Source organism: Mobula hypostoma, chromosome 2 (genome assembly GCF_963921235.1).
Source record: "Mobula hypostoma chromosome 2, sMobHyp1.1, whole genome shotgun sequence".
In the NCBI taxonomy this organism is placed as follows: Eukaryota; Metazoa; Chordata; class Chondrichthyes; order Myliobatiformes; family Myliobatidae; genus Mobula; species Mobula hypostoma.
Window position 1 is genome coordinate 130,796,357 of NC_086098.1, and position 13,164 is coordinate 130,809,520.

The 13,164-nt window shown below is 42.9% G+C and overlaps 1 protein-coding gene across 3 annotated transcripts in view; it reads right to left on the reverse strand.

Moving 5' to 3' along the window:
- Positions 1 to 3,187, reverse strand: part of si:dkey-16j16.4 (uncharacterized) — a 97,289-nt gene extending 94,102 nt beyond the window's left edge. Inside the window, exon 1 of one of the 3 annotated variants that reach the window (XM_063072665.1) lies at positions 2,810 to 3,184. In XM_063072665.1, coding sequence (XP_062928735.1) covers positions 2,810 to 2,878 — 69 coding nt within the window. In that variant the 5' untranslated portion in view covers positions 2,879 to 3,184. Of the gene's footprint in view, positions 1 to 2,809 lie in introns of all 3 variants that reach the window. The other 2 variants (XM_063072649.1, XM_063072657.1) reach the window with 2 other exon arrangements.
- Between the last annotated feature and the right edge of the window lie 9,977 nt (positions 3,188 to 13,164).

Genomic DNA, 13,164 nt, shown 5'->3' on the forward strand with positions numbered 1-13,164 from the left:
GGTTGATAGAGACAGATAAATTTAGGCCAGGTTCTTTTGCAGTGGGTTTGTGATTAACCCAACCAGGGAAGAAGACAAAGGCACCAAAGAATAGAATCTCCTGAAGGTTTTGACACAAAATGGTGACATTTCCTGTCACCCAACAAAGGCTGCTTGACCTGCTGAATTCCTTGAGCAGATTGTTTGTTACAGAGAAGATGATAATCCAGTTCTTCTCCTGATCTTTCTATTAACCTTCACTTAACACCTCTTACCAGAGCTAATTCTGCTTAGGAGATTCAACAGGAATGGCAGAAGAAGGGGAAATATAATAGAAAAATAGAAAATTAACTAAAGTCGAGCATGAGGTTCATTTTGGCAAGAGAAAATCAAAAGGCAGATTATAAAAATGGAGAGAGATGCAAGTGAGAAAGCTAGGTGTACTATTGCTGGACCTGCCTGCTAGAATCACAATAAGATTCTAGATGCTGGAATCACATGCAGGCAGAACCAACAAGTTGTTTAAGCAAATGGCCTTTTGATCTTCACTGCAAAGGGTTTGGAGTTTGGAAGTTTTACTGTAATTGTAAAGGATGCCTATGACATCTCACATGTAACAACACATACGGTTTTGCTCCACTTGTCTGAAAAAAGGTTAGAGTAACATTAGAAGCAATAAAAAGGAGGTTCTCCAGAATAATTCCTGGGATGAGAGGGTTGTCCTGCCAAGAGAGACTAAACTGTTTGGACCTAATTTCCTTGGGAGTTTAGAAGAATCAGGGGTGCCATTATTGAAATATGTAAAATCATAAGGTGGCTTGACATGGTAAATGTTGGGACATTTTCACTAGTGGAACTGTTTTGAACGAGGGGACATGGTGACAAGAGAAAGGGCTGGTCAATTAAGACTGTGGCATGTAAAAATGTATTCTCACTGATGGTGGTGAATCTCTGGAATTCCCTGCCCTTTCCTGTGGCAGTTAACTATCTTTCTGTTCTTGGCTCTTGGGTGTTTAGGTCTTGATGTTGGACCATCGCCAAGAATGAGCCCATGTCAGGGTTACTGGAACGTTGCTGAATCTCCAGTATTCTTTTAGACACCATCTATACTTTAGATCACCTATATTTCTAGTTGGACTTTGGTCTTCAGACATCTTAGACTTTTTTTTTCCTCCTTCTTGAGACATAACCCAATATGTCTGTGCTGCTGGATCTGTTATTTATTCTCACCAAAGCGGACCTGGTGTTTTTCGGTAGAGCCAGGGGTTTCCTCACACTCTGCAGCATTACATTCCAGGGTGTTAACAAATTGGATGATCTCTCCTGGGCCCACAAGGAAGGTGTGCCAGCATCTTCACCTTCTTGGAGATCCAGGGTGTTCAGCTTCTCACCAAACACTCCACTAAATTGTTCAAGATGTATCGTTGAAAGTACCCCGACTGGCTGCATCACGGTCTGCTGTGGTACTTCCAACGCGCAGGAACATAAGAAGCGACAGGGATTAGTGGACTGAGCCCAATACGTCAGAGGCACATCCACTCCTAACAGCCTCAAGAAGGCAACATCCACCAAAGATGCCCACCATCTAAGCAATGCCAGCTTCTTGCAGCTACCAACAGGCAGGAGGTACAGAAGCCTTAAGTCCCACACCACCAGCTTGAACAACTGCCACTTTCCTTCAACCGTTCAGTTCTTGAATCAATTGACCTAACCATGATCCAGATTTGCAACTCTACACAAAAACTGACTAATTTTTGTTCTAATTATGTTCTTGTGACCGAGTTCCTTCTTGTAAAAATTGTGCATAAATTATGTTTAGTTTACGTTTTTTCTTCTGAATACTGCTTATCTGATGCTATGTGCCTGTGATGTTGCTACAAGTAAGTTTTTCATTGCACCTGCACATACATGTTCTCGTGCATATGTCGATAAAGATGATTTTGATTTATTCCCCATGCTCACTATGGTTAAAATCTCTCAACCTCCGGCCTGAAGTTATTCAATGACTCTGCTCCACAGCTCTCCGGGGTAGAGACCTCCAAAGATTTTTGACCACAGAATGGGTAACATTATGAATCCCTTCTTTATGGGGTGGTCAAGATATCCAACAAAGGCATTCCTGCCATAGTTCCTATGGTACTATGTAGAGCTCAGTTCAACAGAGACAAATGACTGGATCAGGCAGTGGTGGGCCCAACAGTTATCAGTTACCATAGCAGAGATGGTGTTCTCATCCCCAGGTCCCTCACTGGGGTAGAAATGTAGCCTGTTGGTGCAATGCCTTGGGATCAAAGGCACTGCCACAAGACCCTTTCAAGCTGACTTTGGCAAAATGGTGCTGGCTCTAAAGGGCTATGCTTTTATTCTGAGTTGGGCCCTCAGATCCTAGACTCTCCTCCTAAAGGAAACATCCACTCCAGATCATTCAGTATCCAGTAAGTTTCAATGAGAATCCCATTCCACCCACCCTGTTCCTTCTTAACTCCATCCAGTACAAACCCTGAGTCATCAATAACATATCACCGAACTTACCGCACTTCAAAATATCCCAGAGAGATACTACACAAATACGAGTCATTGGGACCACATACATGACTTGCTTTTTGTTATTTTAAATTGATACACCTTAAGTTGCTTCAGAGTTAACTAGTGATCCTACTGAAGAGTAACAGGTAAGTAAAAAGCAGAAACGAATAGTTAACAGAATGGAAAGTAAAAGCATTGAGACAGGGCGGTGTGCAGTGAAATTTGCCCCGTCACACAGCTCATTCACAAAATTGACAGAAATATCTACGTACTGTGCAGCAAAGGAACAAGGAAACTTCCGTACCTTAACGTGAAAAGGTTGGATCTCGTTCAGCGTTTGGGCTCTCATCTTTTTAGTTAAGATCTTCAACATTGCGTGTATCTAAAAAAAATTCGGTATAGTTTTCGGAAGAAATTAATGGATGTATTAAAATAAAAGAGTTGCAGCGAGACTATGCGCTAAGACAGGAGATGCAAAAACTTGTTGACTTCATTCACTTTCAGCTTCCTCTGCTGCCACGATTCTTGGTTAACCAAGCAGTGCCTTTGGGGAAGAGAGAGGAGCGAATCGGGTTCACGACTGGTTCTGGCGTAGGGAGGGGGTGGAATTGAACCCGGGGTCAGCAAACTCTCCTCCCCTCCCCAGGCGAGCGGCTGCAGATTTTGTGGGGGAGTGTCTAGAGAAGGCGGGGGGGGGGGTGGTATGCAGTGGACCTTGTCTCTCTGTCCGTCTCCTCCACCGATGACCTCGCTCACGGGCGCTGCCCTGTAACTTAACGGGATCGGGAATGGAAAGCAGGCTCCTGCCCTGCCCCGTCCGCCTGCAATTGGTCGAGAAAAAAAAGAGGTAAGGCTGACTTCCCACTCGGGGCGGAGTTAAAGCTTCGATCAGCTCTCTATTTCCCCGAGATCTTGTTCTTTTCACACCCCCTGTTGGTTAGAGCGAGATCTAGGGCTATTGACAAGTTACAAGTGTCGTCCTGGGGCGGGAATGTGCCCTAGAGTCAAACAGCGCAGAAGTAAGTCCTCCTCCCCAACCTTACAAAGGCTTTTAACATCATGAGGTGCATAGATAGGGTGAATGGTATAGCAAAGATGCAACCCAGCTGGAAAGAATGGAGAGTAGCTACTGGGACTCCAGGGACTGGAATATGGAGAGAGGTTGAAAAAAATTGGGACTTTTTCATTGGAGCATGGAAGAATGAGGGGTGATCAGAAAGAAATGCATAAAATCAGCAGACAGGCTCAATCTAAACAATCTTTTTTTGCTCTCTCTCAGGATTGGGGAATCTAGTACTAGATGACACAAGTTTATGCTGAGGGGAGAGATTTAATAGGGATCCAGACTTTTATCCAGAGGATGGTGAGTATATGGAGTGAGCTACCAGAGGAAGTGGTTGAGGCAGATAACATATCAACATTTCAAAGACATTTGCCCAAGTAGATGGATAAGAAAAACTGAGGGATACACAGGCAAATGGGACAATTTTAGGTGGTTATTTTGGTCGACAGACCAATTGGACTGAAAGGCGTTTCCATGACTGTCAAGTACTAATCCCATTTACAAGCATATGGTCCTTAGCCTTTCATTGAACTGCTCACCTAGATCCTCCTTGAGTGTACTTGCCTCACTGCCCACTCAGAACGAGGTTCCAGTGCACGGAGCAATGGGTAACAGATACGGTCACCCTTGGGGACTAATCTCTGCTGAATTTTAAAGGTTCTTTCAAAAGTGACATTCAGGAGAGGAATTGGTAACATTTGCAGGGCTATGGTAAAAGGGTGAGCAGTGGAATGCTGGAGATTCTCGGCATCTGAAGAGAGAGGAACAGAGGCAATGTTTTAGATCAATAAACTTTTATCACAAGTAGAAAAAATAAGACTCTTTCAATGAGGACAAATAGACAATGGCACTAGTAATCCCTAGCATGTATTTGCATGCATTTGTATGTCATATGTGCATAAGATATGATATATATAAAAAACATGAGTAGAAATATGTGTTATAGAGCCATGTAGAAGGGTAGATACGCTTGTTTAGGTCAAATCTGTCATAGAGACATAATGTTATACAGCATAGAAACTGGCATTTCAGCTCACCATATCCATGCCAAACTCTTTGCATTTCAAGTCATAGTCATAGAACGCTACAACACAGAAACAGGCCCTTCAGCCCATCTAGTCTGGGTCAAACCAATATTCTGCCTGGCACCGTCGACCTGCACTCAGACCATAGCCCTCCATACCCCTCCCATCCATCTACCTATCCAAATTTCTGTTAACCATTGAAATTGACCCCACATCCAACACTTGCACTGGCAGCTCATTCCACGCTCTCACCACCCTCTGAGTGAAGAAGCTCCTCCTCGTGTTCCCCTTAAACATTTCACCTTTCACCTTTAACCTGTAACCTGTAGTTGTACTTTCACCTAACCTCAGTGGAAAGAAAGCCAGCTTGCATTTATCCTATCTATACCCCTCATAATTTTGTATACCTCTATCTAAGCTCCCTTCAATCATTTATGTTCCAAGGAATATAGTACTAACCTATTCGATCTTTCCTTATAACTCAGGTCCGCCTGTCCTGGCAACAGACTTGTAAATTTTCTCTGTATTCTTTCAACCTTATTTACATCTTTCTTGTAGGTAGCTGACCAGAACTGTACACAATACTCCAAATTAGGCCTCACCAATATCTTATACAACTTCAACATAACATTCCATCTACTGTACTTAATACTTTGATTTATGAAGGCCTATGTGTTAAAAGTTTTCTTTACAACCTTGTCTACTTGTGACGCCACTTTCAATTAATTATGGACCTGTATTGCCAGATCTCTTTGTTCCATCACACTCTTCAGAGCTCTACCATTCACTGTGTAAGACCAACGTTGTTTGGTCCTACCAAAGTGCAACACCTAGCATTTGTCTGCATTCAATTCAATTTACCATTTTTCCAGCTGGTCCAGATCCCGGTGCAAGCTTTGATAGTCTTCCTCGCTCTCCACTACTCACCCAATCCTGGTGTTATTTGCAAATTTGTTAATCCAGTTAACCAGATTATCATCCAGATCATTGATATAGACCCAGCACCAATCCCCGCGACACTCCACTAGTCACAGGCCTCCAGTCAGAGAGGCAATCATTGTCTACCACTCTCTGGCTTCTCCCACAAACCTAATGTCTAATAGAGCTTACTAATCTTGAATGCCAAGCGACTAAACCTTCTTGACCAACCTCTCATGCAGGATCTTGCCAAATGCCTTGCTGAAGTCCATGCAGACAACATCCACCTCCTTACCTTAATCAACTTTCCTAGTAACTTCCTCAAAAAACTCTACAAGGTTAGTTAGACATGACCTACCCCACACGAAGCCATGCAGACTAACCCCAATCAGTCCATGTCTATTCAAATACTCATATATCCAGTCCCCTAGAACACCTTCCAATTCTTCTCCATGGATTATCACCTTGTCGTGGTGGAGAAGCTTGTGTGGTCCTGTGATCCCGAGAGCTATGCTCCTGGTAGGGTCACCCATGGCGGTAAGGTCGAGGGTGAGGTCCCTGACAAAGAACAACCCAACCAAGACCTCAACGGTGGAACAGGCGGATGAAGTTACTTCGAACTCAACGGGTGTGAAGGCGGATGAAGGCTGCAACAAATCCATCAGCTTCAATCGTCATGGTTTCCATGCCATTGGAATCAGTTGATTTGTGAAGTATCGTGTGCTTCTTGGAGTGTAACATCAAGTACACGTTAAAGAAATACATGCACAGGCATCTTCGCTCTGTGGACCACTTCTTCAGAATGAAGACCATCATCCTCAACCTCGAGGGATAGCCATGATGACGACGACAATACCTTCCAATAACTTTCCCACCACTGATGTCAGGCTCACTGGCAGAAGAACATTAGCTATCCTCCCATCCTCTGGTACCTCACCAGTCGCTAAGCATGATTTAAATATCTCTGCTAGGGCACCTGCAATTTCTGCACTTGCCTCCCCCAGGGTACAAGGCATCTTCTCATCAGACCTTTGGGATTTATCCACCCCAATTTGCCTCAAGACAACAAACACCTCCTCCCCTGTGATCTGTATAGGATCCATAAAGATGATGCTGCTTTGTCTCACTTCTATAGACACTGTGTCCATCTCTTGAGTAAATACAGATGCAAAATAAATGTTTAAGATCTCCTCCATCTTTTTTGGCTCCACACATGGATCACCATTCTGATCTTCCAGAGGACCAATTTTGTCCCTTGCAATCCTTTTGCTCTTAACACATCTGTAGACTCTCTTAAGATTCACCTTCACCTTCTCCACTAAGGCAACCACATGCCTTCTTTTAGCCCTCCTGATTTCTTTCTTAAGTGTTTTATTGCATTTTTATACTCCTCAAGTATTCCATTTGTTCCAACCTGCCTACATCTGCAATGCATGTCATTTTTCTCTGAAAGAACACGTCAATGTCTCTTGAAAACCAAACCTGTAATCTGACAAGAACATAGAAAATCTGTACTCTCAAAATTTCACTTTTGAAGGCCTCTCACTTACCAAGTACCCTGTTGCCAGTAAACCATCAAAATTGGCCTTCCTCCAATTTAGAATCTCAACCATGGACCAGACCTATTGTTTTACCTATTTACTTTGAAACTAATGGCATTATGATCACTAAATGCAATTTATTCCCTACACAAACTTCTGTCACCTGCCCTGTCTCATTCCCTAATAGCAGTTAGTTGTGGGGGATTTCATTATGCAGGTAGTCTGGGAAAAATCAGGTTGGTGCTGATTTTGAATTCCAAGAGAGAAAATTTGAAGAATGCCTACGAAATGGCTTTGTGGATTAGCCTACTAGGAGATCAGCTACTTTCTGAATTGGGTGTTGTGTAATGATTTGGATTGAATTAGGGAGCTTAACATAAAGGAAACCTTAGGAGGCAGTGATCATAATGTGACAGAATTCAACCTGTAATTTGAGATAGAGAAGCTAAAGACTGATTTATCAAAGTTCAAAGTACAGTTATTATCAAAGTATGGATACTATATGCAACCTTGAGATTTTTCTCCTTACAGGCAGCCACAAAACAAAGAAACCCAACAGAACCCATTAAAAAAAGACCGTCAAACACTCAATGTGCAGAAAAAAAAACAAATCATGCAAACAATAGAAGTAGGAAAGTAACATTCAGAACTGAAGTTCATTAAAGTGAGTTTACAGCCGCAAAGCTAGTCGTCGCTGCAGCCAGTTCAGGAGTCCATTAGTTGTAGGCCACAGCCTCAGTTCAGCGCAGAGACAGGTAAACCTCACAGAGTGGCAAGCTGAACCGGCCCTTCCCTTTCCTCCATCCCCAACACCTTGACCTTTTCAATCAGATCTGGTGCTAAAATTGTCCAAACGTTGGGCCATACCTTGTTCTTGGACCTGGGCTCTGCCGCTTCAATGCACACATTGATTTGGCCTGTACCCAACCTTTCCATTTCAGCCTGGCGTTTAAATCGATTAAACCTTGGGCCTGGGCCCATGCCCTGCTCTCAACCCTGCCTCACCTCGGTTCTGCTGCATTGAATCACCTCCAAGTCTGCTCCAGCAATGGCCAAACATTGGCTCATTGCCCGCTCTCGGGCCCAGGTCCTGCCGCCTTGAATCGGCCCCTACACGCAATGCCACAACTATCCTGCACCTTTAAAACTTCACAACACAAGAGTGCACAGTGGTGCAGGCTGTTCAAAAGCTCAACTCTGAAAGAGAAGTTACAGACTATAGATGGCAGTGATCGTATCCTGAGGAAAAAGAAGTGTTGATTAGTGTTTTGTTTGTTTGGTTTGCTACCAGCAAGTTGTCACTGTGCTTCACCAACAGCATCGTAAACTGGAAGAGAAACTCAGTATTACAGTGGAGGATAGGAATTACAGAGGCATGAGAGAGGAGCTGGCCGAAGTTGATTGGAAGGGGACACTAGCAGGGATGAAAGCAGAACAACAATGGCTGGAGTTTCTGGGAGCAATTCTTAAGGCTCAGGAATGACACATCCCAAAGAAGAAGTATTCCAAAGGCAGGATGACACAGCTGTGGCTGACAAGGGAAGTCAAAGCCAAAACAAAAGCAAAAGAGAGGGCACAGAATATAGCAAAAATTAGTGGGAAGTTAAAGGATTAGAAACCTTTTAAAAACCAACAAGAGGAAACTAAAAAAGCCATGGAGTGTGGGGGGGGGGGGGGTGGAGATGAAATACAAAGGAAAGCCAGCTAACAATATCAAAGAGGATACCAAAACTTTTTACAGATATATTAAGAGTTACAGAGAGGTGAGAGTAGATATTGGACTGCTGGGAAATGATACTGGAAAGGTAGTAATGGGGGATAAAGAAAAGATGGATGAGCTGAATAAATATTTTGCATCAGCCTTCACTGTGGAAGACAATAAGCAGTATGCTGGAAGTTGGTGGTGCATTTGCTATTACTAAGGAGAAGGTGCTTGGGAAACTGAAAAGTCTGAATGTAGCTAAGTCACCTGGACCAGATGGTCTACACCTTAGGGTTCTGAAAGAAGTAGCTGAAGAGATTGTGGAGGCATTAGTAATAATCTTTCAAACAATGGGAAATTGCAAATGTCACTCCACTCTTCAAGAAGAGAGGGGAGCAGGAGAAAAGAAATTATAGGCCAGTTTTCCTGACCTCAGTGGTTGGGAAGATGTTATAGTCATTTGTTAAGGTTGACGTTTCCCGGTACTTGGAGGCACATGATAAAATAGGCCAAATCAGCATGGTTTCCTTAAGGGAAAATCTTGCCTGATAAATATGTTGGAATTCTCCAAAAAAATAGCAAGCAGGATTGACAAAGGAGAATCAGTAGATGTTGCGTACTTGGATTTTCAGAAGGCATTTTGACGAGGTGCCACGCATGAGGCTGCTGAACAAGGTAAGAGCCCATGGTGTTACAAGAAAGATACTAGCATCCATAGAGCATTAGCTGACTGGCAGGAGGCAAGGAGTGGGAATGAAAGGGGACTTTTCTGACTGGCTGCCGGTGACTAGTGGTGTTCTGCGGAGGTTGGTGTTGGTACTGTACCGCTTCTTTTTACATTATACAGTACATCAGTGATTTGGATGACAGAAGTGATGGCTGCAGAAGGACTTACACAGATTAGGAGAAAGAGCAGAGAAGTGGCAAATGGAATACAGTGTCAGGAAGTGTATGGTCATGCACTTTGGTAGAAGGAATATAAGCGTAGACTATTTTTTAAAAGGGGAGAAAATTCAAAAACCCAAGGTGAAAAGGGACTTAGGAGTCCTCATGCAGGGTTCCCTAAAGGTTAATTTGAAGGTTGAATCTCTGGTGAGGAAGATCAAATACAATGTTAGCATTAATTTCAAAAGGACTAGAAAATAAAAGCGAGGATATAGTGCTAAAGCTTTGTAAGGTACTGGTGAGACCTCACTTAGAGTATTCTGAGCAGTTTTGGCCCCCTTATTGAAGAAAGGATATACTGACATCGGAGAGGATTCAGAGGAGGTTCATGAGAATGAAGCTGGGAATGAAAGGATTATCATGTAAGGAGTGATTGATGACTCTGGTCCTCTACATGATGGAATTTAAAAGAATGGGGTGGGGGGAATCTCACTGAAATCTATTGAATATTGAAAGGCCTGGATAAAGTGGATGTGAGAAGGATGTTTCCTATAGTAGGGGAGTGTAGGACCAGAGGGCACAGCCTCAGAATAGAGGGACATCCATTTGGAACGGAGATGAGGAGGAATTTCTTTAGCCAGAGGGTGGTCAATCTGTGGAATTTGTCGTCACAGGCAGCTGTGGAAGCCAGGTTATTGGGTGTATTTAAGGCAGAGATTGACAGGTTCTTGATTAGTCAAGGCATGAGAGATTACAGGGAGAAGGCAGGAGGATTGGGTTGAGAGGAAAATGGATAAGTCATGATGAAATAGCAGAGCAGACTCGATGAGCTGAATGGTCTAATACTGCTCCTATGTCTTAAGCTCTTATGGTCTTATGGGGAAGGAGTAGGGAACAGGTATTCAGGCCAAGATCTTATTGAGTGGTACTTATGGTTCCTGTCTTTATGATTTGGGAGTCACAAAGGAATAGAATGCTCAGCCCAGATGAGGGGAAATGAGTAGGGACTGTAGGTTGCACCTCTGAGAAAAACTTTGTTCTTAAAGGTGGAATTCCAATGCTGGAGATATTCCTCCCCTCCCATCATGCTTTACCCCTCCTCGGTCCACAAATCACCTCAAATTACAATCTCACCACTCCTCTATCCTCTTCATACTGGTCATTTCCTTTCTCCACTCTACAATCTGATGCAGGGTTGCCACTCCAAACAGCAAAAATATTTTTCCTCCCACAGATTTTGTTTCACAAGCTGAATTTGTCCAGAAGGCTGTTTGCTATTCTGGTTTTAAAGGCAACATTTTAAAGGGAAACAGGTGGAAAGCATCCTAAAGAGAATGCATACAGTTCTTTACAGATAGTGGGAAGGAGGTGAAAAGACATTGAAATAAAATTCAAATGAGATCTTGAACTTCATAAGCAAAAGAGATAGAAAAGGCTACGAGTGTTGGAATCTGGAGCAACACACAAAAAAGCTGGAGAAAGTCAGTTGGTCAGGCAGCAGCAATGGAGAGAAATACTCAGTTGATATTTTAGATCAAGACCTTTCATCTGGTCCCAAAATGTTTGCAGCCATGGTATGGCAATTGCTCTGCCCGAGACTGCAAAAATCTGCAGGGAGCTGTGTACGCAGCTCACCATATTACGGTGACAGCCTCCCATCACTGCATGTTGTCGACACTTCTCACTCCCTCAGAAAAGCAGCCAACATCATCAAAGCCCCATCCACCCATCTCCCACTAAATCCAGCAGAATTTTCAAAAGTCTGAAAGTGCACGGCAGCAGGCTGAAGGATAGCTTCCATCCTGCTGTTATGAGAGTGTTGAACAGTCCCCTTGTAAAATAAGATGGACCCTCGACCTCCCAGACCATCTCATCATGGTCCTTGCACATTATTGTCTGCTTACACTTCATTTTCTCTGTAACTGTAACACTTTATTCTGCATCTTATTATTGTTTCTCCCCTGTGCTACCTCAATATAATGATATAATGAAATGATCTGTTAGAGTTGTTGGAGAGGGCTTAAACTAATTCGCAGAGAGATGGGAACCAGAGTGAAGGAGTCAGGGTAGGACGGATGGTAAAAAAGCAAAGATAGCATGCAGGCAGACTGTCAGGAAGGGCAGGCAGATGACGGGACAAAATTGCAGCCAGCAGGGTGAGCATCAGTGCAGTAGGGATGGAAAATCAAAAAGAGCAGCAAATACAGCACTCTAAGTGTTACAACTCAGTGCATTGAGTATAAGAAATAACGTGGATGATCTCGTTGCTCTTTTACAGATTGTCGGGTTCGATGTTATGGCCATCACTGAATCGTAGCTGAAGGATAAATGTCCAAGGTTACACATTGTATTGAAGGGATAGGAAGGTAGGTGGAGTGGGTGGTGTGGCTCTGCTGGTAAAGAATGGCATCAAATCATTAGAAAGGTGTGACATGGGATCAGAGGATGTTGGATCCTTGTGGGCTGAATTAAGAAAATGCAAGAGTAAAAGGAGCCTGATAACAGTTATATACAGGCCTCCAAACAGCAGCCGGGATGTGGTCTACAGATTACAATGGGAAACAGAAAAGGCGTGTCAAAAGGGCAATGTTATGATATTCATGGGAGATTTTAACATGCAGGTAAATTGGGAAAATCAGGTTGGTAATGGATCTCAAGAGAGTGAATTTGGTGAATGCGTATGAGATGGCTTTTTAGAGCAGATTGTCGTTAAGCCTACTAAGGGATCAGCTGTAGTGTATTGAGTGTTATGTAATGAACCGGATACAATTAGGGAGTTTAAGATAAAGGAACCCTTAGGAGGCAGTGATCACAATATGATTGTGTTCAACTTGAAATTTGATAGGGAGTAGCAGTATTTCAGTGGAGTAAAGGAAATTACAGTGGTATGAGAGAGGAGTTGGCCAAAGTAAATTGGAAGGAGATGCTGGCAGGGATGACAACAAAGCAGCAATGGCTTGTGTTTCTGGAAAAAAATGAGTAAGATACAGAATAGGTGTATTCCAAAAATAAAGAAATACTCAAATGACAAAATAGTACAAATGTGGCTAACAAGGGAGGTCAAAGCTAATGTAAAAGCACAAGAGAGGGGATACAACAAAGTAAAAATTAGCAAAGATAGAGGATTGGGAAGCTTTTAAAAACCTACAGAAAGCAACTAAAAGAATTATTAAGAGGGAAAAATGGAATATGAAAGAAAGCTGACAAACAATATAAAGGTGAATAGAAAAAGCTTTTTCAAGTACATAAAAATAAAAGGGAGATGAGAGTGGATATAGCACTGCTAGAAAATGAGGCTGGAGAAATAATAATGGGGCACAAAGAGATGGCAGATGAACTAAATGAGTATTTTGCATCAGTCTTCACTGTGGAAGACACTAGTAGTGTGCCAGATGTTGAAGGGTGTGAGGGAAGAGAAGTGAGTACAGTTACTATTACAAGAGAGAAGGTGCTCAAAAAGCTGAAAGACCTAAGGGAACATAAGCCACCCAGACCAGATGAACTGCACCCTACGGTTCTGAAAGA